The sequence below is a fragment of the Larus michahellis genome, chromosome 4 (assembly GCF_964199755.1).
Source record: "Larus michahellis chromosome 4, bLarMic1.1, whole genome shotgun sequence".
Lineage (NCBI taxonomy): Eukaryota > Metazoa > Chordata > Aves > Charadriiformes > Laridae > Larus > Larus michahellis.
Genome location: NC_133899.1, coordinates 24,396,245 through 24,422,911, shown reverse-complemented (window position 1 = coordinate 24,422,911; position 26,667 = coordinate 24,396,245). Strand labels below are relative to the sequence as shown.

General features: G+C 44.5%; 1 protein-coding gene across 2 annotated transcripts in view; it reads right to left on the bottom strand.

Moving 5' to 3' along the window:
• Positions 1 to 26,017, bottom strand: part of DDHD1 (DDHD domain containing 1) — a 68,531-nt gene extending 42,514 nt beyond the window's left edge. Inside the window, exons 1-3 of one of the 2 annotated variants that reach the window (XM_074583524.1) lie at positions 25,235 to 26,017; positions 11,231 to 11,404; positions 2,765 to 2,866 (exon numbers count right to left, since the gene is read on the bottom strand). In XM_074583524.1, the coding sequence (XP_074439625.1) occupies positions 2,765 to 2,866; positions 11,231 to 11,404; positions 25,235 to 25,928 (970 nt within the window). In that variant the 5' untranslated portion in view covers positions 25,929 to 26,017. The remainder of the gene's footprint in view (positions 1 to 2,764; positions 2,867 to 11,230; positions 11,405 to 25,234) is intronic. The other variant, XM_074583525.1, reaches the window with a different exon arrangement.
• Positions 26,018 to 26,667: the final 650 nt, after the last annotated feature.

The window sequence follows — 26,667 nt, the reverse complement described above, 5'->3', positions numbered from 1 at the left end:
CGAGGAAGCCAAGCTGCAGAATTCAGATTAGGCAGTGGGTATGGCACAGGGGAATGCTCTTCGTGTTCATGCCTCTGCCTTCTGGGTCCTTCAGGAGCACGACTTCTATGTTTGCGGATTCTCTCCAGTGCACCTGGCCAGGATGTTGCTCAGCCTCACTGAGATTTGACTGAGGCTACGGCATCTCTGAACGTCAGGCACAGAAGATGAAGGGTCTCCCGTAAATCCATGGGTCAGGAATCTCCCTCTGGACCAGACTTCTTGCAGCTTTTGTTTCACATGAACCACTTCTCTTGACACTGCCAACATGCACAGCTTTCTTAGTAGGCGTCTCCATAGGCGCATCTTCCCCAGTTGCTGAAAACTCCAGGTATTCTGCTCACTGCCTAGTTTTCTAGTTTGGGATTGACGGCCGAGCCCACAGAAACAAGACCAAGTTTTGAGTCCTTTGTAGCCAAACCAGAAATGAAGCATTTTTCAGGAATACCAGCCATGACAGACACCTACAGTATGAGTACATGGAAGGCACAACCCTACCGTAAACAGAAGACAGCCTGGCGCTAGACAGCAGTGAGCAAGCCATGCGAAAACAAGGAAACACAGGGGAAGGGAGAGGGGTCAAGAAAGGACTTCTTTCAGTTGAAGAAATTAATGGTTACCATCACACAAACCTCCAGCTTCACCACGATAGATGAACACAAAGCGGAAAATTCCTCTAAAAAGTTAGAATATGAAAAATGAAGTGATAAACAAAAGATATGGAATACGTCTTCCTAAAGCCTTGAAGAATCTGATCCCAATTAGACTGCAGAAACTCATCTTGAGTCAAAATAACTGGAGAATAACCGAGGAGCAGAAAGCCTGCAGTGTTTTTTATGCTTAAAACCTGTGGAGAAGCTGGGGATATGCACACTGCATCCTCCCAGCTCAAGCGCTTGAGGAGCTGAACATCTCCAGCGCCAAGTGCAGACAGACAGGCACTTGAACTTGGCATTTCACAGGGCCAACAGTTTAAAATTAAATACCTTTTAAGGTAAAGCAACTGGTTTTTTACTTGAGACTTTCATCCAGCTGCCAAGACCAAAGCATGGGGTGATTCTCTTCTCCCAGAGCTTGACTATGCTCAAGTCAAAATCAGTCTAGAGGAAAGCATCTTTGAAGTGCTAAGAGCTAGTATTATCTCCATCTCTTCCACAAAGGTACCGTCATTCCAGTCAGGGCTAAAGGCCAGAGAAGGGATAAGTACTGCCTGAAAACCTTTTCTGCCGGCTTTTTTTTTTTTCCCCAGGGATTTTTGAATTAATCTGTCTTGCAATCGATAAGCAGCAGTTTCTGCACAAATCCTGCCACATCATACAGGTAGCCGAGAACATAATTTGGCCACTATTGTTCGTTCTTAAACAACTCTGAAGTCGTGCTACGTAAACCTGAGGTACAGCTGTAGAATTTAAAACCTTTTCTTATTTATTTCAAAAACAAATGCAATGCCATTCAAATGGCTATCGCTCTTGATTAAAAAGGGCTGTCGTACATTGCTGCCATTTTTATATTGCATTTCACCACCTCTCGATTCACCAGTATCACTGTTTGTTATATAAACATCTACTTTTAATTTTTTAATTCAAGCACACTCGTTACCACAACTGCACATGATCTGGAGAGAAAAATATACAAAATAATTTCAAAATTACAATCACAAAATAAAAGGTAAAAGTCCTTTCTTACTGCTCAAGACAGTAGCTACATTTATTCGCCTTTATTAACAGACTTGAGTTCCATGTGTGAGAAGAGGCAGGAAAAAGTTTACTATTAAACATTTTGCTTTCAGGCATTTTCATTTGGGCCCAATTATTGAAAAATCTAGTTAAAGGAAGTCAAAGAGGCAAACATTTATGCATGCCAAAATAAATCCTCATACCTTACAATATCCTCAGGAGCTAAAAGAATACACGGTATGACAAGAACAACTCTAAACCTACCACGTGTATTTACATTTTAAATCGCGGGAGGGTGCAGTTTTCAGGAGTCTACTTCCACAGTCACAGAAGTCAGTAAAAGTTTAATCACTGCTGGCTTTAACGGTTGGCAGAGAAAGCACTTTTGAGCCTTCTGCAATCATTAATGGCTCCTGTAAGATCTACTCCCACTTTCTGAAGCAAATTTGCACATCAGCCGCTGCAAAGTTCAAAGTTTTCTGCAACACAGCAGCCTTTATCATGTATTCTATACAGCTTCCCCTGTTTATACCGTACATCCAAAGTCTCGTTTTGTTCCAGTACTCATACAAAAGTTGCAGTAAAAATAATTTACAACATAAAAGATTCATGCATTATCCAAAAAAAAAAAAAGTGGCAAACAAAACACTGTCTAGCATAAACCCTCCATTCCTTCTCGGACATAATTTATCTTGTACCAGGCCTGCTGTGATTCTAAAAAAGTTGCTTTTAGTTTACTGAAAAAGCCAAAGCACATATAAAGAGTGTAAGAAATAAACTTTTACAGTTTTCAGTCACAAACAATTATAAGAAGGATTACTGCGTGATACTGCTAGCATCTACTTTTCTCTAAGATTCACAACGCTTCTACTTTTCTTCTAGGATTTATGACGCTTTTTCCTTCCTTTTGAAGGAAACGGCATGAATACAGCTCAAGAAATTGAAGCATGTAAATCTAACACATTTAACTGATATAAGCAAACTAGAATTTAAAGCCTCCTATGCCAGGAGTACTACAAAAAAAAAAAAGAAATCTACAATTACTGTACCTTGGGAACGCTTGCGTTTAAGACATGCAGCATCTGAATTCTCCTTATATCCTCTCCATTTGAACAAAGAAGGGAGGGAGAAGGGAGGGAGGTAGTAGAGAACTAAAAGTAAAAACACTGAGCTTCAAAGTAAAATTTTTAAACGGGGTGTCATTTTTTTCATTAGTATTACCACTTCTAGAAAGAAAAGAAAAGTTGGCACATTTTCCGAAAAAGTTTATACACATTAAAAATGGGTTTTTGTAGCAAAAGTGTCAGGTCACATAAGCCAAATTCAATTTCTTCACTCTTCATAAACAGTTATGATATCACAACAGAGCTAAAGGCATTACTAAAAGACAGATGGAACACTGTAATCAGACTCACCCAGTGCCTTTCTGTTTACACACACAAAAGCCTAAATGCTCTATTTGTATAGGGTAGAACACAATCACCCTTCTTAAATATACACTAAACATTTTGGGGAAAAAAAAACCAACCCACAACTCAATTTTAATTATTATTTTCCCCAGAGAGTGTAAGAGGATCATTAAAAGTTCATTTAGACAAAATATCCTACCATTACCCTGTTCTGTAAGTCCTCAAGAAGCTGCAGTGAAATGCAAGTCCATGACTTTCATTAGACTTTCAATCATCTTATTTCACTCCTCGTGAGAACATTTCAATATTACACAGCAATACAACAGATTCTTTCTGAGGGACATACGTATTGGCGCTCTGTGATTCTGGAAGGAGTACTTTCGGGTAAGTGAAAACTGCTGCTAAGGAGCAGATAAAGTTATTTGAGGGGGAAGAAGCTGCTCTTGGCACTTACACAACAGGAGACTTGTATTGACTGTGAAGTTGTCATGATGGAGACCTTCACTACCTTCTACACTTCTTCAGTGGCTCCTGAGCAAGGCTGAAAGTGAAGTCCTACAAATCTACATCTTCTCTGTTACTGCTCTGTGGGCCCCTGCTCATACAAACAGTCTTCGTTTCAAAATGTTTCAGCCTCAAAAACCTGCTATAGTCAAGAGAGTGTGTTTAAATCCAATAAGAAATCAAGATTCTCCAGCCTGGCTTCAGAATGCACAGCCTGTGATGACCTGAAAGGAGTCAGCCTGCTGCAGAGTGGGGAGAAACACAACTGAACGGCATCTTCCCTTAAAAAAAAAACCAGGAGCAGTTAATACTCTGTGATCCAGTAACTTATGCCAGTACAAGAGTGTGATATTCCATGCCTGCGTCAAGGGCATCGACTGCCACAGTGATGCTGGTCCAGGATCACACCTCTTCACACCCTCAGCTAACAGCTCTGTCAGCAGATGCCTTAATACAGATGCAAGCGAAGTATATTACTATATTACATCAGTTTTTCTAGAGGAGAGGAAAATTAGGCTCACAGCCACTGCACTTGGAACTTGATGGAATAATTCAGTCTACAGAATAGTTTACTGGCTGTGGCAGCTCAAGAAGAATATACACAGGAAATTAAAGTCAAGTATAAGAAAAAAATATATCTTTTTTATGGCGTGGGTGAGAAAACATTGGTACGGATTGCCCAGAGAGGTTGTGAAGTGTCCATGGTTGGAGATATTCAAAACCCCGCCAGAAACATCCTGAGCAACCTGCTCTCCTTGACTCCACCGCTTTGAGCAGGGAGGTTGGAGGGGACCACCTCCAGAGATCCCTCCTGATCTGCACAACTCCTACAAATATGACTTTCCCATCTAAGGGTTAACTTGGCCAGCTGTGACGAAAACCCAAAAAATCTATATAAACTTTTCTATGAAAATAGAAAATATTATTTGAAATCTACGACAAAACAAATCAACTATTCCAAATGCAACTTTTGTGGTTTTTGGGGCATCTAACCACATGTTGAAATTCCATAAGAAAAACCAATAAACTCAGGACATTTCAAAATCAATGCATTAAAAAATTTAATTCTGACTCACAGGATTTTTTCTGTGTTTCTTGTCACCTATCACAGAATCACAGACTTGATCTCAGAGTAATTTCTGCTGAAGGGAATGCTGGGGTTCGTCTGCTCCAATCCCTCATGCAGAGCAGGATCAACTTCTAAGTTGGACCCAACTTCAAGTCTGATTCAGGTTGCTCAGGCGACTTCCAGCTGAATTTTGAGCATCTCTCTGTGCAAATGCAATGCACAATGTCTGTTCCTATCTTACTATCAAATATATTAAGCTTTAAGCTTCACTTCATCCTAGTTAAATGAATATACCTGAAAAAGATGATGGAGCAACAGATGACAGGTACTCAACTGTATTTACTATAGTAACAGCTAACCAAGTATTCTTAAGGCAGAGATCATAGAATTATGGAATTGTTTTGGTTGGAACAGACCTTTAAGATCACCAAGTCCAACTGTTAACCCAGCACTGACAAGTCCACCACATCTACCCGTCTCTTGAATACCTCCAGGGACGGGAACTCCACCACTTTCCTGGGCAGCCTCTTCCAATGCTTGACAACCCTTTTGGCGACGAAATTGTTCCTAATAGCCATCCTAAACCTCCCCTGGCACAACTCGGGGCCATTTCCTCTTGTCCTAGCAAACGTTAAAGCTGTTGGAGGATATTTCTACCAGGGACCACTTTATGATGTACCCTGTGAACCACTGCTCAGCGGAGGAGGAATCAGAAGTAGCCATCACACGAGCCCAGAGCAGCGGGAAGTCCCATCTATCTGCTGCTCCCTCTCCAGGAGCATGCTGAGAACTTGCTGCTCCTGCTCTGCTGTTTGGCACCATCGCTGCTATGGAGAAGACAAGAGGTCACAGTTTTACCCTGTACCAGGCAGCTGTGTGTCCTGCAGTTGGAACCTCCAGCTGAAAGTTGGACTGTCTGAGAAAAGCTGCTTGTCCATCCTTGACCACCTTCCTGCGCCTGAAGTGGTGGGCACCTTCCTGCTAACAGCTCCTCGGTCCTCGAGGAGCTTGCACCAAGGGATATTTGGGCTCTGGCCACAGAGCAAGAGAGAAAAAGCAACTTTGACCCTCCATCAAGAAGCTCTTGGTCTGAACATCACTGCCTTTATTATGGTTAACTACTGTTAGCAAAATATCGAGTCTGAGAACGCTTAAGAGCTTGCTATGATCGGAGTTCATAGTCTTGTTTTATCTTACAACCATCTTAATATTACTGTAATCACTTGAGAATGCTGCTCCTTTGATAGAAACTACTTTTTGTGCATACTTAGGCAGACAGTGAGTTCAGGATCCATCTAAAGTAGCCTAAATCTTATCTTATTCTGTACGTTTTAAGCTTATTGACTGCTAAAAAGATATTAGGATACCCTTCCTGTATTCGTTCAGAATGGTTTCAGCTGAAATGCTGCTTCAAAGAACAAGTGTTAACCTGTGTCTTTCTCAGAGATATTTGTAGAATTATTTGTTGTAGAATTATAATAACGTAGAATTATTGTAGTCATATATTTTAGTGTAATCACCGGGTACATGCAATATGAGAAAGGTCAGTATTTCTGCAAAAAGGCACAGAGATATAACCTGTTCTCGGTGTCACCCAAAAAACGCCCCAGATATTTCCACATTTTAAGGGCTGAAGTTTGTATCAAATATCTAAAAATTTTGAAGCTAAGAACTTAAATCAAAACGTCGCCTTGCATCTTGTGTTGATATTAATTTATGTGTGTTAAATTTGAAGCATGAATTGTTCTTAAGAAGGACAAGAAAAGCCAATATACAAAAAAGCCTAGTGTTACCTGGGTGAAAAAAAACCCAAGTACTGGATAAATAATTTTGAGGGCTCAATGTTGTCTATCCATCAACAGAACAGCAGAACAACAAATCAGACCGGGCAGCCCACGTATACTGTTACAGCAGCGCAGCAACTCATTTAGGGGTTTAAGGTACCAGCAGAGTCGACTGTTTTTAGCATAGACTTGAGTGGCAAACACCAAGCTCTGCTCCTCAATACAGCTATAAAATGACAATGTGGTGACTCTTGTTTTCCTCAGAAAAATTATGCAAAATTACTTTATGCAATGACAAGCCCGAAGATGCCTTCCCGAGCCTGCCAATGTGCAGATTTGCAGTTGTGCAAATCTGTGATTTGCCTTAACTCAAATCAGGCTGCAGACATTTGGTTTCACGACAAAGCAGTCGAAATGCAGCCAAACCCCTAATTCCTCATCCTGAGCGTGGTTTCCTCCTGCAGCCCTATCGGTTACTCTGTCTTAAAAGACAGAATAGCAACATCCTTCCCTGTATCTATCAATAGTAAAATTAACTATTTAAACTGAAAAATGTATATGGAATTTCGCCAGGATCAGAGCAGACTCTGGGGTGACAAGATGTGAAACAAGAGTGCGGTCAAGCGATGGAGGAGACGGGTGATGTCCTTGCAGCACTTGCTTGCACCAGGACTTGTGCAGCATCCATCCCTCTGGCCTGGTTTTAGGCACCTCGGGAGTCGATGAAGAGAGGGGCTCATGTCCCCAGCATCCCTCCCCAACATACAGACATGGTCTGTGGTGGGCTGGGGAGTCGGCTGTCATAGAATCATAGAATGGTTTGGGTGGGAAGGGACCTTTAAGGTCATTTACTTCCAACCCCCCTGCCCTGGGCAGGGACACCTCCCACCAGACCAGGTTGCTCCAAGCCCCGTCCAGCCTGGCCTTGAACACCTCCAGGGATGGGGCAGCCACAGCTTCTCTGGGCAACCTGGGCCAGGGGCTCACCACCCTCACAGCCAAGAATTTCTTCCTTAGATCTCATCTAAATCTTCCCTCTTCCAGTTTAAAACCGTTTCCCCTCGTCCTGTCACTACCCCATCCCATGCCAACACCTCCTGTGTTGCTGCACTTCAAGATCGCCGGTCAGGATAGCTGGCCTTTGACAAGCATTACAGATGCCAACACATTCAGAACCAAACATCCCTCCAGAAATCTCGGCAATTTGACTAATTTTTCCAAGCAGCAGGCAGAGCTCTGGTAGCTGGGAGCCACGTCTGTGAGCTCCTACAGGACAAAGCCTTCTTGGAGACAAACCCAGGTCAGCTGGATATGGCAAATCTAAAGGTCACATTAACCTGTTTGGACAGTCCTAAGAAATAAAGTGCCCCATTTCTGCCTTCTGCCATAACAAATAATTTACCTGAGAAAGTCACGCCAGTGCTGAGACCAACAGCTCAGCAGACCACTGGAGAGGATCAGACACCAAGGGGAGCTGGTGACATCAGACACCATAAATGCAGTTCATTTTGCAAGGCATGAAATTAAATGCTTTGTAAGGATGAAAATCAAAATACCACTACAGTTTGCTCAGCAGAGTGATCTCCCGCTGAAGCAGTGGTCTCCAGGCTGCCCCGTGGAAAACAGAGTTTGAGAAATCATTGACCTCAATGCTGTCACGTTTTCTGTTACCTTCAGCACTTACAGCTTCACGTGCTCCCTAACATCCCTGGAAGGTGGCACGGGCATTATGTTACTTGCAGGCCACAGGTTGGAGATCCCTATTCTGAAACATTTTGCGTTTCTGGAGGAAGGTTTGCTTGAATTAAGAGTTTAATAATGGGGCATTTATTCATCAACCTCCGATCACCAACAAAAGCCCTGGATGAAGCTTAGTGATTTCCTTGTTACAATGCTTCAATCCAGAAGCAGAACTGATAAATCAAATTATTGGTGTGGGAAATTGTGTTTTTAGACCTAAGGGTTCCCTCCTACCGTGTATCCCAAAACTAAAGATATGCGGGAAGACAACGGGCACTTCACAGGTAACGTACATCGTGCTCACTATCAGTTTTTGCACAGATGACTCCACAGGCAGACGGGAAGAAGCACCACTTGCCCAGGACTTAGAAGAGGGTGATTCCATCGCCAGCAACACACTGGGCAGGCTGGTCAAAAGCTGAGGGTGCTAAACACCTCGTAAGCTTGCTCGCAGTTTTGTTTTCGTCACGAAAAGATTTCAGGGGACAATAAAACAAATAAATAAGTGCGACTAAATTGCAAATAAATTGTCAGCTGAGTCTTGGACACTAAGTTCCAGGGCATTGTATGTTGCCCTGAGTTAGCAGGCTGAACAAGAGAAAATTATCCAGAACGGGAGCAGCGAAGTGGAACCTGCTCCTTCCTAATTTTTCAGCCTATGGTCACCATTTAGAGCACGGCTGGGGTCAAATCAAGAGCTAACAGGTTTGTCTACTGCACGATGCCTATTTACAAGCTAGTTTTTCATTATTTACGATGCAAACTGGCATGTTCATATAAAAAAGTAATTATGTCTAAGTACTAAGAGACTGTTAAAGCAGACTGTATTAATTTTGCTGAGGAATTAAATGAGACGGGTAGTTTTTCATCGTTTACAATGCTTTATCATAGCACTGCGAATAGTCACTTCGCTTCTCAATGGTATTTACAGATCTATTTTAACTTTCACTAGTCTTAAATAACCACTACCTGTAAACCTCGATGGGACCAAAATACGTTTCATACAGGATGCAATTCCAACAAATTGTAGCAACAAACTGTAGCACTTAAGAAATTTATAAACTGAATTCAGCACTCCCAACTAATTATGTTTACTTCAGCAGCGATAATGCAAGCTGTAAAGCTTCTCCCAGTGCCACGTGCAGATGGCAATCACGGATGGCAGCTGATCAGAGATGTATTGAGAGGCATATTATAATGACAAAACCACTTTTCATACCTACTGTTAGCTATAATTTTCCTGCAACTCTCCTATTACTACCAAAAAAAAAAATCTATTGAAAGTTATTGGTGACTTGACACATATATTACATTTTGAAATGACTGCATGAACAGCTTGAAGATTTTTTTTTTGTTTTGTCTTTTTTTTTTTTAACTTTAGCTTTAGAAAAGGCACCGATGTCTGAATTTGGAGTTTTCTTTTTCTGTTTTTTTTATGTTTTCATAAGTATCGGGGATTATACCTTTCTCATCACTCTCTCCAGTCTCTCCAACCTCAAATCTGAAAGTTCCTGCTCCACAGACCAGACTTTTTCTAAAAAAACCTGAACTCTTCCTTACTCGATAAGGAGAATCCAAGTACAACTGAACCCATCCTTCCTTCCTTCCATCAGAGGTTAAGCTAACAAAGGCTGGAAGCACTCAGCACCCATAAAGATGTGTTTTCCATGAAAAAAATCACACTACCCCACCACAAAGAGCACCGCACTCACAGTAGGTGTGCAGCTGTACTAACAAAGCTGGGCTTCGTACCAGTGCACTGGAGCAATGAATGAGCACAAGCACACAGAAATACCGGTCAAAGCGCCTTTCAGAAGGGCTGTCGTACCGGCAGGGTGCTGTGCCTCAGGGATCACACCATTTTACACACCTGCCTGACAGAGCTGTTAAAGCAGAAAAGTGTACTGCAGGCTTGGCCAGAGAAAAAAAAAGAAAAAGATCTTTTAAAGCGGTACAAATAGGGAAAAAAAAAATATTCACAGAGTCCTCGCTAGCCTTGAGGGGAGGTAGAAACTTAACAACACTCCATACTGTTGAAAAATCTCCCCGAGTCAACAAATGATATTCTGGTTTTCATGACAGTAATTACAGAAGTAGCCTGAATACTGCCTTGCTTCTAATTTATTAACAAGCTTTTACTTGTGTGTGCTCATGTAGCTCACACATAAGAACTCTTCCCTGCTCGTGGCCAAAACACAGCCACTCCTACACTCTGTAGTTTAAAGCGATTAAAAATAAAGTTGCTTTATAAAGAATAACATAACCAAAACCCTACTAAAATATACTGTGAGGCCTCTGTACTTGCAGCTCTTGGTTTGTGGGTTGTTCACCAAGTGAAAAGCAACATACAGAAGCGATGTGAAACCCAAAAATACTGCTTTCACTGTACTATACTTACCCTGATCAACCAATTCAACTGTGTACATTAAAAATAGATCAGTAATTTCAGAAGGCTATTCTTAAAAATGTTAAATGAATTTGACTGATGCTCTCAGCCCCGTCGTTAAAATATGAGGACCTCCATTACAGAATGAATGCCCAAGATTTACTATAGCTGAAAACTACTCTAATAAATTCACAGACTGAACAAGAATGGAAAATGAAATGTGATCACTAAAACTGATACTCCCTTCAGGGCAGAATTAGGAACGCTGGCCAGAGAGCTAATAGCCACTTTGCATTTAGACACTGACTCTTCTTGTCCCATCAAGAGATTTCAGTTTGAAGTGAGATTTCAAGCACAATTGAAAGATATGAAACATGAATCAAAATGTGAACAAGAAGTTTATCCATGAATTTAATACTTAGTGTTCATCAAATGTGCCACAGCAGGAAATCCTACAGCATCAGGATGCGCTGAAAAATGGGAGAGCAAACTGATGCCTGTAATAATGTTGCCTACTATGTAGGGTGGAAAACCATCACAGATCACATTCTTAAACTTAAGAAAAAACAGACGCCAACTGTCCAGAGAACATACTATAAAAACAGCAATCTAAACAATCTTACCCTCCTTCCCGTCAACAGGTTTTGATACTTCCATATCAAAGCTCTCTTGCAGCTGCTGGCCTTTGAAGCGGTTGAGATGCTCCTGTTCTATTAAGTTACTTTCCTCCTCTTCCAGAGGTTGCCATGTACCGTCAATAAACCACTGTCCACGCATTACAGGGATCTTTTCCGTTTCTGAAAATCAAACAAGAGATTATTTTTTTTTATTATTTTTTTTAATGCAACAAATCACAAACTGACAGCAGGTAAGAGGGAAGGGAATTCTGTTTGGTGTTTTGATGAAAAAGTTAACGCTCCCACTGCTGGGACCCCTAACGAGATAACCACAAACGCCTCAAGAAACACCACCACCTTTTCCTATGGGGCCAAAATGAGCAGTGAAAGTAGTGTTAATTGGCAAACACCTGAGCTAGTGAGGCCAAGTTTTCAGAGCGTGTGTGAGGATGTGAGAGATGGACAGAAAGATGCAGATTCTGTAAAGTTTATTAAGGGTTAAGTTCAAACAACAGTCTGGATTTAACGGGATATGCTCTTCTCTACCCAGTTGCCTTGAATTTTCAAAAAATTCAGAACTTTGTGAGACTTATGCTCCCCTATCAAATTTGACTGATAACAACCATTGGTTTCAAAGTTATCAAGAGGATGCAGAATAAGGAGGAGATACAAAACCACTCGTGCTTACCCTTAGTGCACAGAGCCTTGTTTCCCTTGGGAATTGCTCTTACAATAACCCAAATTACACATCAATTAGCATAAAGGGTGATTTTGAAGACGAAAGGTGGTTTTTTTTTTTAATTAAAATCAGTCTTTCACCAAGGGCTGTTTTCAGTCACTGCCATTCCAGTTTCAGCACCCCAAAATGAGGAACTGGGTACCCAGCATTTGCTGTTCACGTGAAAAAAAGAGAAGTTTCTATGAAAACTCTTGTCTTGTTGCTTAGTTCTTCATTAAACTGTGCTTGATACCCACACTAACTGGGGCTGTATGGAGCAAGAATTCTCTTACACCCATCCCTCCAAGCTAGCTGAGACAATAATATCCATTGTAGCTCAGCTCAGAATTTCTCCTCCTACATCTAGAAAATCAAGAAGGAGAAATACTCTGTGTGCCTGTGGTCCATAAGCCTGTAAGTTCCCAACCTCCAGCCTCATGGGACCAGCACAGGGACAGGTCTGCTGAGACCCCAAACCAGTTGGACCACTGACCTCTAGTGCAGGCTAACCAGTCCTGCTGGGAAAGTTAGTATCTATAGAGAGACTAGGCCAAACGCAAACATCTCAGGCGCGTGCACACTAATCTCTTCAAAGCTGCTAAGAACTCAACCACAAAAGAAGAATTCACAGCCAAGAATTTCTTCCTCAGATCTTGTCTAAATCTCCCCTCTGTCAGTTTAAAACCATTCCCCCTTGTCCCATGGCTCCCCTCCCTGATCCAGAGTCCCTCCCCAGCTTTCCTGGAGCCCCTTTAGGGACTGGAAGGGGCTGGAAGGTCTCCGCGGAGCCTTCTCTTCTCCAGGCTGAACCCCCCCAGCTCTCTCAGCCTGTCCTCCCAGCAGAGGGGCTCCAGCCCTCCCAGCATCTCCGGGGCCTCCTCTGGCCCCGCTCCAACAGCTCCATGTCCTTCTGCTGTTGGTGCCCCAGCGCTGGAGGCAGCACTGCAGGGGTGTCCCCAGAGCGGAGCAGAGGGGCAGAATCCCCCCCTGGCTCTGCTGCCCACGCTGCTGGGGATGCAGCCCAGGCTGCGGGGGCTTTCTGGGCTGTGAGCACACACTGCCGGCTCACGTAGACCCAGAAGTATTTTTTATACTAACTGCTTGCAGATGAGAATGTAATAGAGAATTGCGAGCACCTCCGTAATTCACTTGGAACCTCTAAACTATTCCAAATTCTTCATCCCTCAGATCACTGCACCTACAAACTCTTAAAGAAAATCTCCTTAAAATAATCTCCCCACAGGGCAAGTAACACTCAAACTGTTTCCAAAGCCAATTTTGAAACCTTTCCCGTAACAGACTACAGGAAAACAGGTTCTACAGTACTAGGGATGACGATCCACCTTTGTAACAGGAGGAGGGCACGCTTGCGGGTGATGGCATCCTTAAGTCGGTCCTGCAGCAATTAGCAAGGAGAGGTGAATGGCAGGAAAGCTCACGGCGGGGAGGGAAGCGTATGCTGGAGGCAGATGATGAGCACAGAGCTCAGATTACCACTGAACTACCCTCACTTGGTGCTGGCAAATGGTCTTCCCCTGGCTACCGGAGCGTTCCAGTGACTGGGAATCCCACAGGCAACCCTATAGTTGTTTTAGCAGTTTTGCACTGCTAAAATAGCTACTCCAGACAGGAGCCAATTGTTACAAGCTGAATTTCTAATATTTTGGATGCTGATCATCCATCAGATGAATAGAGATGCTGGGGTGTTCGAATGGTGTGGTTATTTAATGAAAATGAACTCACACATATCAGAAGAACAAAAGATCTGAGCGGCTTTAAACTGCAGAAGTTAACAGTCACTACAAATGGCCTAGAAAATTCAATCGTCTATGAAAATTTAAACTAATTTTGGAGTCTACATCCCATCAGTGAAGCGTGAAACATGAGTATTTTATTTTCTTGAAATTAAAGTTAACCACAGCAATGTTAGCTCACACCACATACAGCCGTCTCTCATGCACTTGCCTTAACCTTTGCTGGATTCCCCTACATTTTACACCTGCCACATATCCGCATTTTTCAGTACAGCTAATACACGCGGATCCAGTCAGGCTGCCCTCACAAACAAAGCGCTGTCTGTAGGAAGAAATGAAATGCACATAATATGTGAGCGTACATAAAGGATCCCATTGTTGCTCAAGCGACGACATGACTACGTCAGATGTTACTCCTTACTGGGAAAATCTGTAAGCAATTCCTTAATTCTTGACTAAGCATTCTGATGAGGCTCCATTCATTGAATCCATAAAAAGATTTAAAAGAAAAATCATAATAATCATATGAATACTATTTTGTACTCCAAACCAAATGAATACAAGACGCCTCTTTTTTCAGTTTTGAAGGGCTTTAAGTTTTTCATGTGGGAATTTCCACCTACAGATTTCTAAAATTCTAAACTTAAAGCATTAAAATAAACACTTCCAGGCTCTTTTTGCCTGAAAGAGAAACTTTCCCATAGCGGTTCTTTACAAGAGCAGACTGTAGCACTCAACAGCAGCTCTCAAACGTAAGATGGGCAGCGCCTTTTCCACAAAGGCTCAGCCAGGAAAAATTGGCAGGTTTCAAGTAAGAAAAATTTTATTGCCAAATCTTTGCAGGATAGTTTAGCTTGGGGATAAACTGATATATCTGGCTCTGGGTCTGGAAAGGGCATTTATATGGAAATATAAATCACTTTCAGATCCAAAGTCAGATTATTATGTGTTCAGAATACAGATTTAAAACCTGAGTGAGGCAATTCTGTTTTCCAAAGCTCTGTGGGATTTTAGGGGAACCCAGGAGTTGCCTTCCCCCCCCTCCTCCTTTAAACTGTTGCATGCTACGTGTGCAGCCACAGCACCCTGAACTCCAAGCTTTGTTTTATTTCAGGTCTGATCACTGTGCTACCAGGAAACCTCAAGAGAAAACCGGCTGGTAGAGGAAGCGAGGAAATGACATTTCCTTCCATCAGAGGCGCAGTCTGGTTTAAAGAAAACTGAACGCTTTCAGAACAAAAAAAAAAAAATCAAATTTGTGATCACACTGACACTTGCTAAAGTGGGAGAAACCAGCCCCCATTAACATCTGTGCCTTCAAAACTCAACAACGGTGGCTATGATATTTTAAGCGTGTAATGCCGGATTTCAGTCCGGGTGAAAGTCTTAACTCTGGTCATGACAATGATGACGACCTACTGATGCTAAAAGTCACCAGCTCCAAAAGCAAGAGGCATTTCAGTTAAGACGAGCAATATGTTAACGGTAATTACGCCGAATACTCTGGGTTGGGTGGGGAAACGAGGCGACTGCAACACAAGAGGGAAGGAGTAAAGGCCCGCCTCGATAAATACAATTCCTCAGTTTCATCTTGGACAGGGGCTGTTCTTTGAAGATTTCTCTACTATTCATCCAGAGAACTTGATGCAAGCTATTACACTAATTACCATTAAAACTGCCATTTTAGCACCCAACTTCACTCCCTCCTATCCACTTTCAATAAATCCATTCACGTCTTGGATATTCAGATGATTTTAGAAAGCTTAAACTACATTTCAGTTATTTTTGGCTTACAGGAAAACCAAATACACGGATATTTAAATCATGTTGCAATTTAACTTCCCCCCCTCCCCGATGCAGAATTCCAAATCTATAATATGAAGCGTTACTTATCTTTACCCCTACAGTCTGGATCCCTAGGAAAGCATTTGCCTTGATTTCTTTACTGCCTTAAGTCTTACGCCATATAATCTGCAGTTGGCAGTGCCTCGAACTGAAAGATACCGATATATTTGGCCGGTTATACACTTGCATGGTTTATTTATACAAGAATTTCTAAATAAATTTCAATGGCAGGGATTACGAGCTGATGAAAGGCTCTTTATTTTAATTAGTCATACACATTTTACCACCTTCAGAGGAAAACAGTTTAAGAGATCTAGACTGCAACAAAGGATTTCTTTGTTTTTACACAAAAAGGTCTTTTTTTTTTTCCTGAAAATTGAAAGAATAAAAGAATACAAGCACTGTAATTAATGATGTGATGGGACAAGAACATGAGCGATTTGCATTATGATAATCGCCTAAATCCTCTGAACAACAGAAATTATGTGAAAATAAAAACTGTATAGTATACACGTGTACAGTAATTTGTATGTATACCCCAGCTACTCCTTTTTTGTGAATGCCTTTAAACTGTGTGATCACACCCAACAGAAATTGCATGAAAAAGCTAACCAATCCATCAGAACACAGTATGAAATTTAATTTGTTTCCTGCCACCACACTGGCTGAAACTGTGTATACCTAAAATTAAATACCATACAGCTCAGGTACGGCTCATATAAGGCTCTTTCACCTCACTTGATTCAGAACCAGGAAAAAGTTGCAAAACCAAGAGGATACAGAGATAATAACTAAAGGTTAATAAACAGAGCTTAAACAAAAAGCCCAGAGGAGATCTGTTTCGGAAGTGCCAACCCCAGCCGGAAGACAGAGAGACAGAATAAAATTATAAGAGAATAAGATTCAGTGGAACCTTTGTTGCATTGATTCAAAGCTGATGTCCTGTCCAGACGGCTCGGTGGCAAAGTTAAGGCACTATTCACTCAACCAGTCTCAAGACAGCCATAACAATTTACCCACAAATGAGATTTAAAAGGTTCCTATAATATTCAAAGGCTCAGAAATTTAAATTAAAGCTCGTGCTTCGCCAAAAATGGACAATCCCAATTTCCCAGCTCTCCGAGCCCAAAGGCAAGAGGTTGTCCGAGAAACATGAGCTCATAAAACGCAGTCACCTCGAGACGCTTTTCAGTGTAGCAATTTCAGATTCCTGCTTTTCTGCGTAGCATTTTCTGTTCCCTAAATTTGACTTCCCTATTACTACAGTTGCAAACAATTTGCAGCATGTGAGGATGACATCTGTGCAAGCTGAAGGTAACTGAGGCTACTGTGTGACAAGCTGAAAGCTATTTAAATAATGAAGGGAAGTTCCCACACATTTAAGAAGGGTGGGGGGGAAGGCAAAAGTGATCCCTTTTTTTTTTTTTTTTTAAAATTTAATTTCCTAAAGGCCTGCTAAAAGCGCTGAACGTCTTACATCTTGGAGCACAGCACTCCTAGCAATTGTAATACACATAAGAACCTGAATGTTGACATGAGCCACTGAAATAATGTGTTCCAAACTAACATCAAGGATGACTTTTGGAGACTTTTTAAAATTTGCTATCCATTCCTGTTCTATCAAGCCTAAAATTATAGTTTGGGTAAATTAACTACTACACAGTTTGTAAGACTTTTTGCTAGTGCAAAGTTCAGTTTAAGGGCAGGTATTTCTTGACCTCCGCGACGGCAGCCACGGCCACTATAGCCTCTACAGAAACAATGATTTGCAGATGCTGTTTTTGCCAATGCAAATGCAGAGAGCACAGTTTGCAGGACAAGATCTGTTCCTCTTCCTTAGTTCCCTCGTGGCTGGGTTTGTAGAGTCTCACGAAGTTAAAAAAAAAAAGAAACCAAACAAAAAACCAACAAACCTCCCCACCTCCCAAAAAAAAAAAAAACTCATGAGGACAGGAAGCTTAATTATGAGAATAGATGGTTACAGAAACCAATCATGAGATTAAAGATTCCCATGTTTTACTGTCAGTGCCACTATCATACATGCTGGGTGAACAAATAGGTGTTATAAAAAAAAAAATAGCCCAAAGCTAAAGTGTCACTATTTCATGTTTGCTAGCTAACTTTTTTTTTTTCTTTTAATAGCTTAATATTCTATAGCTTTCTAGCTTTTCCCCTAACACAGTATTTCAGAATAGAGCAGGTTACTGACATTTAAAAAAATGAAGCCACTCACTTAATCACAGCCCGGGTGACCCTCCTTTGTTTAACCACAAACACAGGCAATCTGTTCTGCTTTTTCAAAAGCACCAACATAACCTGAAGAGGAGTTCAAGGGTGAAATCCCGGCCTCAGAAAACTTAACAGAGCTGCACAAATTGACAGCGCCCAAATTTTTTTTTTTTTTTTTTAATTCAGCAATCGAGGTGAAAAGAGATTTCATTCACTGAGCAGCAAAGGATATTATTTTGCTGGTCCAGCAAATAATTCTAAATTGCTTTACTGAAGCAATTTCGAAATTACAGGTGGAAGTTACTTTCGAGTTTCACAACGACTACGCACATTAAGAGCAATCTGACTGGCAAGGACAGGATTTTCTTCCCAGACTCTGATCTCCACAGATCAGCATTAGATGCAGCAAGGGAGGAACATGCACTTTGCTCCACTGAAAATGTGAAATTGCCTCTTTTTTACTGAGATCACCTGAAATATTCAAGCAACAGCTTGTAACTGTTCCTCCCTGAACCATTTTTAATCCGTTTACACAAACTGAGCAATCCAAAATAATAACAAAAGGCTGATCTTTGGGGCTGGTTCAAATGCCAAACACAGAAAGAGCCCCTCAAAAAGAGATGAATGCCCTCAAAGTCCTCTCTCATCTCAACTGCCGTACATCACCCCAAAATTTAGCTGTTTTTCAAGAAGGATTTTTCTGGTTTAAGGCAGTAGTTTAATTAAAATCTCTGCAATTGCTCTTTACATAGACTTGAACCTGATGGCGCAAGTCAAAACGCTAAAGCCCACCTTACTGGCCATGTCCGTGATGAGTGAGAAACGCTCATCAAAAAACCTTGTACTGCTGAAACATGAAGCGGGGATGCAGTTCAGAGCTTTATTTTTATTCAGTCCTTATCAACTAAAACAGTTCACCACATTTCAATACCAGTACTGTGAAGTGAAGCACCTCCATGACCAGCATTTGCTGCTGGGGTTGGTAATAGGTGGGAGCAAAGTTCCTCATCAGCTCTTTTTTCACCCAGAGAAACTTGCATTTTTTTGAAACCGCATTAGGTGAAAGCTAAACTGACCCACAAAAGAATGACCGTGTCACATGAAAAACATGTGAGCACCTCCTAAAATGCGAGCACGCACTTAAATCCCATGGAAAGTCACGAGACTTTTGGACAATCACACCAACCTCAGCTCAGCGTGTGCTCTCCTGGCAGGCACTCGTCCATCGGTTTTGGTTATCGAGCTCTCACCCACACTGAGCAGCGACGATCACGTATAGATAGTCTGAGCATTCCTGTACGATAATATCTTTTAAAAAAAGAGCAGCCAGATTTTTCCTGTTCAAACCTCAGACCTACCACTAATGACCACGATGAAGATATTTCAGGGCACACTAACCTTTGCTCTCATCTTCTCCCTTCTCCTCTGCAGGGATTTTTTTTCCCTGCACTCTCCTCCTGGCCTCACTTCCTTTTTCTGCCTATTCCACCCCATCTCCTGATTTCCCCACACTTTCATCCCCAGATCTCACTTTTTCCTTCGATTTTTTTTTTACCCTGTGGAGTTCCTCACCCCTTGAAAACAACCGATTTTATTCTCTTTCATCTTAAATATCAGTGCCTGGGACCCCACTTGCACCTGAGGCTCCCTTCATCCCACCGCCCACTAACCATCCTATTTACAACACTTACAACCTCCGGAGCTTCCAGTGTGGCTTCAGCTACTCACAACCTAGTCAAACACTCAAAACCACCACTTCATCTTCACTTTTCTTCAACCTTACACATAACCACTGAGAGAACTGCTCATGCTTCTTGTTTTAACTTCTTGTTGCTTTACAGATTTTTTCTTCTATCTAGCCCTTCTGCTTACTAACTTACACTGTGTCAGCTCTTACAGATTATCGTTGTGCTCCTCTCGGAGCAAAAAGGAGCTCTGCCCAAGGTCTCTCTGCCTCCAGTATCATTTTTTCCCTAGAAAAAAATATTCCTCCCCCCCTCACACACATACGTGCAGAAATTCACCTGCCATCTATCTTTAATCCAGCCCTGTCACCTCCCAATTAAATCCCATCCTATTTCTTTGATATTGCCACAGCTGAATCAGCAGTCAATGCTGAATCAAGCCAGAACAGAACCCCTGATCCTCCTCATCCCACGAACATTTTCTGCTTTCTCGGTTACAGTAGCTAACGCCCTGTCACCCACAACTTGTGACCCAAGTATTCCCTGCATCTCTGCCTTCTTCCTTGTTGCCCACATCCAGCAGGAAAAGTGCTGGACCACATCAAGGGCAAGCACAACTCATTTTCCAAGATGAGTCCATCCTACTCTGCTGCAGCTGACACCATCCGCTGGATTTTGGTATCATTTACAGGAGTAAGACAACAGATTCATTTTGCTTAAACAATGCTTAAATCAAAGCTGAAGACAGGGAAGAAACTTGCCCTCAAAGACGCATCCAAGGAAAGTGATGCCATCTCCCACCTGTTCTAATGAAAGCATCCTAAATGTCACAAGTTCTCTCTACTGAAAAAAAGTCAGGTACCAGAGACCATAAACACAAACAGAACATACATACAAACAAATGTAATTTGTGATTTAATACGTGGAGCACTGCAAATCTAAAAATTGTTTCTTCTGGTTGGGAAGGAGCTGGCCAAAACTAAGCTACGAGATACTTTTGGAAGGACGGTATGATAAGAACAGGGACAGAAAAGTAAAACCCAGGAAAGATTTTGAGCTGCAAAACTCATGCTTTACCTTGCTGTGTAAACTATCAGTATTTTATTTGCAAAATAACAACATACCTGGAAAGAAAAGCAAGAAAACAGCATTCATGAATTCAGCCTTCAATCAAAAGGTCCTTTACATAAAGGAAACTGCATCAACCAAGTTCAAAGACTGTCCAACACACCAAAAGCAATGTTTTAAGCATGCTGCAAAGCAACTAAAATTGTGTTCTGCTGCTAAAACCGGACTAAAACAAATGCAAGCCACAAACATACTGACAACCTCTTGGTTCCAAGCCCTTAATTTTGCTCTTTCCCTCGTGAACCTGTTTTAATACTCTTTCTGTTCCAGAACACAAACCCCGTAAAACAAGCACATGGCCTCAGAAGAAATATCGGACATTGATTAAAGCGGCCAGGCAAGAGGTTTAGTGGGGCCTGAATGTGGGTTTAAGGGTTTTCAGTCTGCAAAGTGTCAACCTACAAATTCATGCCACCAGCTCCAGGGACGGCATGAGCACCCAGGGCTCCCGCGCAGAACCAATAGCAAAGAAGCACCTGACAGCTCAGAAATGTTGATTTTTATAGTCTTGACAATGCAGCCCAAAGAACGACCAGTGGCTGAGGTACGAAAGGCTTCATACCTTACTGCTGACCTCCACCTCCTACATCAAAACAAGCATGTGATAGAAAAAATCCGCTAAGAAAATGGCCTTTTGTAATCACCCGGTGCCAAGCATCAGCTGCTACACACCAAGATTTCTCAGTAACCCTGACTGACTCTAAATTCACAGGGCAGATAAACACTTCCCTGGCATTCACCTCTCATTTTGCAGAAGCTCAACCTGCAGCAGCTTTTCACAAGGTGCTAATGATTGCCTCTTCTTCCAGCTTACAAAGCAGGTCACAGAGAGCTTACAGAAGAAAATAAAGGTCTTGGATATTTCTTTCAGTCCAAGCTTAAAGGCAGCTGAAACAGTTTTGTTTTTTTTTTTTTTTTTTTTTTTTTTTTTTTTTTTAAAGCTGCCCATTTCCAGCCTGAGCACACAGATTTTAAAATTTGTATGCTGTATTTACAGGTATTTCCAGGCTACGGTCAGTAAAATATCTGTTATACCAGTACAGCAGAAGTTACTCTTACATATTCACTCAAGGATGGTCCTAGTGAAGAAAATGTTTTTAAATACAACAAGGGGTATTTTACTTAATAGACTTCTGCAATTATTAGATGCAAAACCATACATGTTAAAAACCAAACAAAAACCCCACCCTTACCAAACCTGTGTCTGTGAGTGGAGTATTTTATCCTTCCTTAAAAGACAATGCTCCACAGACTCCGTAAATGTCTGTAGAAACACACATTTTTGTTGTTGCTTCTCTCCACATACCACCGGATTTTACAAAAGTCCTACTTCGATCTTAAAAACTACTGTTGCAAGACAGATGTCAGCCGAGGCGATGAGTGTCCCCAACACACAGCCAGAACTGAAACTGGAGAACATGCCAGGATGGAGGCGACTGAAAGCGTTAGAAGAAAAACAGCGCCTGTAAGAGCTAAATACAGGCAACTTGACAACGTAACCATCAAAAAGCAAGGAGAAAACAAATACCAGACAGGGCAATAGCCGCATGGGACAAACTCACATGCCAAGGAACAGGAGAAAGCCACTCAGAAGTCCACCAGATGCAGATTTAACAGACTCATCCAGGACTTCAAAAACTATACAGAGTAAATCTATAGACAAATGGTTGTAAAACAGCCCTCTTCAACTGGGAGGGGGCTGGATAACCCAAAAAGATTCCAACAGAAGACCCACATGTAAAGTATGACTCGTAATGTCCACAGAAGACAAGAAGCAGCCCAACCCCAAGTTACTCACTTATCTGGAAGCCTACACTAATAATTCTCATCCTCTTGTGCTGCCGTTGCTGGTTCTGCAATACTAATCAAATAAGTCCCAGAGGTCACAAGGTAAGGATAAAATTCTCAGTAATTAACCTGCTCAAATTGTAACTCAGTCTGATATTCCTGATGTTACAAACGAAGCCTGTGATGAGCTTAAAATTTCTGAAGATGTGGAGTGAAAAAACATTTCAGCACATGCCAAGCTATAATCAACATTTCCCTGTCATTAAGACGCCATAATAGCTGAAGAACTGTCAGTGCGTTCAGTGTTGTAGCTGTGCGATAGCAGCCTTCCCTGAAGCACGGCACATACGTGAAAAAAGAACAACAAAAACGGGCAAGAACACCACAGATAAAAGCTTTTGACCTTTGCTCTGAACTGAAAATGTGAATCAGCAGAACCAGACGGCAGTTTCTGTACTCTTTAACGTGCACCTCAGAGTATTTACGTCAGTTGTAGTTATTAAACCTCATGCTCATGGCACCAGAGAGCGAGACTTTCCTCCCTTACTCATGGAATTTGTTCATGGAATTCCACCACTGGCTCCCTCCCACACACTACAGCAAACCAGCATAGTAGCTAGCTACCCTTTGGATCCAAAAATCACACATGTGCTGTCAAATGGGAATAATTTGGGAAAAACAGCTATATCAAGGCCTTCAAAAGCACAGATGAGACGGAATCCTTGGGATTTCACCTTGCTGGTTTCTCAGGTCTGGATGCAGCAGTTGGGAGGAAAGAATGGGAGAAAGGCAAGAGCGCTCATGTACACAGGGAACGGAGGTAAGGAAATGTGCAAGTGGAGGAGGAGTTAGACCAGAAGACACTGACAGACCCTTGAAACACCAAAAGTTTATCTCAGTCTTGTGAGTGAGTGGACTTGCTAATAAGAAAAGACTTGAGTGCTCTCCTTAATCAGCTTTCCGAGGACTAAAAAACATCCCTGTCATTAGTCTTCTCAGGACCGTGAGTTTATTTCTCCCCTGCCCAGCACCGCTTCTGGTGCTAACCTCTGGGAACCTCTCCTTCCTAGCAGCAGAAATCATCTCGGCACAGCATATGCTGTCATTTGAAACATCTGCCCCTCAGGCTTAATGAGACTGAATCAGCTTCCAAAATGGACAAGGCACGGGGTCAAGAAATTAAACCTTTAAGCTGCTGACAAGCACAGCCTCCTGTTCCTGTTACCGGGAGCAATCCTGCCTCACCTGACAGCTCTGCTCGCCCGCTCCCCTCTCCCTGCGGCACAGTTACAAGAGGGATGGCAGCAGCTTCCTCACCCCTTGGATGACCTGCGTCTTCTCCTTCCAGTAACCATGTGGCAGATGCATCAAGTACCAGCACAGTGTCTATCGCTTGGCTGCTCTACTCCTTAACATTTCCCTCGTCCTTGAAGGAATGCAGTTGCAAAGCAAGTTCTCAGGGATGGAGGGTGAGCACGGCTTCTCTGCTCCAGGAGAGCAGATATCCAGCAAGACCCTGGGAGACATTCCCCACCCAAAGGAAGGGGCAGAAGAGCTGAGGTGCCTGCTCTTCTTTCATCTCTCTTCCCCAAGGTTCCCTCTCCTCCAGCAAAGCAGAAATCCAAAGGGAGAGGGAGTGCATCACCACCTAATTTTCAAGTCGAGGGAGTGAAGCAAATACATCTCTACTGGAAGGGTAAGAAGTAACGACTGTGTGTGCATCTGAGATGCCTGTTGCATTCCCTCCAACAGAAAGAAGTCCCATTTCATGCCCCCTCCCAGTGGACAGGCAATGGGGAAGGGAAGATGAAGCACAATATCATCATCTTCCTAGTGGAGAGGACGCGGGCAGCAGAGGGAAAGCCAGGTATCAGCCCTCTGTTCATCATTCCTTGCTGAAGAAGAGGGATCAGAAGCATGTGTGTACTGGGGAGGTACTGGACAAACAATTGCTGTTTCTACCCTGCTCCTTCTGAAGGAAGGGCGCGCATCTTGAGGGAAGGGGGAGTTTAAGGCAAATATCCACCCTCACTCACCCTTTGTTTAGGAAAAGGGAAGCATAAGCAAGAAGGTTCTCAGTCGCCTTCCCTCCTGCTTCCTTCTGTGCGTGTCAAGAAACAAGAAGATGCCCAGACCTCCCTTCCCTGTGTCTCTGCATGTGGGTGTGAATGCAGATCCCCCTTTCCTCCAGATGCACGGGCACTGGGGGGGTGAGAGGGAAAGATGCTCAATTCCCTTTGCAGCTGGAAGCAGCTTAAGAGGTGCACGGTTCACCCTTCTCCCACATCCCTGCATGGGGGGTGAGGGTTACCCAGTGTCTCTCATCCGCCAGGGGATGTTGAGGGGTCCGGTGCCCCCTCTCTCAAGCGCATGCTGAGGGATACCCATCCCATTTCCCGTATGGGTGTGCCTGGGAGGGTGGGATGCCTAGTGCCGCTGTTTCCCTCCATTTCTGAGACTTGGAAGGGGAATTTCCAGTCCTTCCTCGCTCCGGTGTGCGACAAATGGTGCGTGTGAGAGATGGGTGCCCAGGGTCCCCTCTCCCTGGGGAATGATTAGTCCTGTATCCCTTGTCCCTCAAGCGTATGTGGGTAGCAAGTGATGTCCAGTCCTCTGCACACCCGGGTTAGTGCGATGGGTAGTGCTCGCACCCCCGTTTACCCACGGGGTTGCACTGGAGGAGCAGGAAGGGCTACCTGGTGTCCCCACAGTGGGGAAGGAGGGGACATCTCCGCCGGGGTCCCCGAAGGAGGGGACGGGGTACAACGACACCCCCGCCGGGGTCCCCGCGGGAGCGGAAGGGGGGGGAGACGGGACGGGGACACCCCCGCCGGGTCCCCGCGGGAGGGCGGGCGGCACTCACGGTTCCAGTAGACGGGGTAGCTCTCCGCGCTGGCCACGTCCACCTCGTAGAGCCCGCTCCGCACGCAGACCGGCTCCACCGCCGCCACCTCACCTTCCCGCGGGTCGGCGGGGCCGCCGGCGGGTCCGAGGGCCCGGTAGGCCAGCTCGATCCGCAGTGAGTCGTAGCCGATGAAGGGCTTCCAGGTCTTCCGGTCCTCCCGGTAGAACCAGCGCACCTCCTCGGCGCCCAGCTCCCGCACCACCTCATAGCGGGGCCGGCCGCCCCCCGGCCGTCTCCTCTCCGGCAGGGCGGCCGCCGCCAGGGAGAAGCCGCTGCCGCCGCTCTCGCTGCTGGCCAGCCCTGCTCCCTCACCCTCGCTGCCCTCGCCGCCGGTGCCGGTGGAGTAGCGGAGCGAGCCACCGGACTCGGCCGAATCGAAATCGCCGCCGCCGCCGGCCTCGTCGCTCAGGCTGGGCTCCCGCGGCAGGGCGGCCTCCGGCTCCCCCTCGGAGGAGGAGGTGGAGAGCGCGGCGCGGAGCAGCGGCGGGGGGCGGCGGGGCGGGCGGGCGACGGGATGCTGCACGCCGCGGAGCGCCGCCGTCTGCTCCTCCGCCGCTTCCTCTTCGCCGCGGGCCGGCCGCTCGTAGTAGCCGCTGGCTTCGCCGGGCAGGTCCCAGGCGGCCTGCGGCGAGGCGGGCTCGGGGTAATCCATGCCGCAGCGCGCCCGGCCCGCCGGTGCCGCCTGGGCCCGCCCCGCCGCCGCCGCCCGCCCGGACCGCGGCTGCCGCAACCGCCGCCGGCTCCCTCCGGGCGGGGGCGGTGCCGCCTCGTCACGCGCGGCGCGACGCGGCCGGGGGCGGGGCGGTGGCACGCGGCCTCCGGGCACGCGGCGGGGGCGGGCGTGAGGGGCGAGCGGGGACACGGCCAGGGGGGGAGAGGTGTCAGAGACGGGGTGCAGCTCCGTGTGCGTGTGAGAGCCTCGGACGCGGCCTGCAGCAGCCCTGTACGTGTGTGAGAGACACCCTCAAACAGCCTACAGCCCTGTCTGTGTGCGTGAGACCCTCAGGCACAGCCTACAGCCCCATGTGTGTGTGCGAGACAGCCTCAGGCGCAGCCTACAGCAGCGCTGTGTGTGTGTGAGACCCTCGGATACAGCCTACAGCCCCGTGTGTGTGTGAAAGACCTCCCAGACGCAAACTACAGCCCTGCGTGCGTGTGAGACACCTTCAGACACAGCCTGCAGCAGCCCTGTGTGTGTGTGTGTGAGAGAGAGACACCCCCAAACAGAGCTACAGCTATGTGTGTGTGTGAGACACCCTCAGACACAGCCTATGGCTCTGTGTCTGTGCGACCCCCAGGCACAGCCTACAGCAGCCCCGTGCATGTTTGAGAGAGAGACACCCCCAAACACAGCCTACAGCCATGTGTGAGACCCTCAGGCACACCTCTGT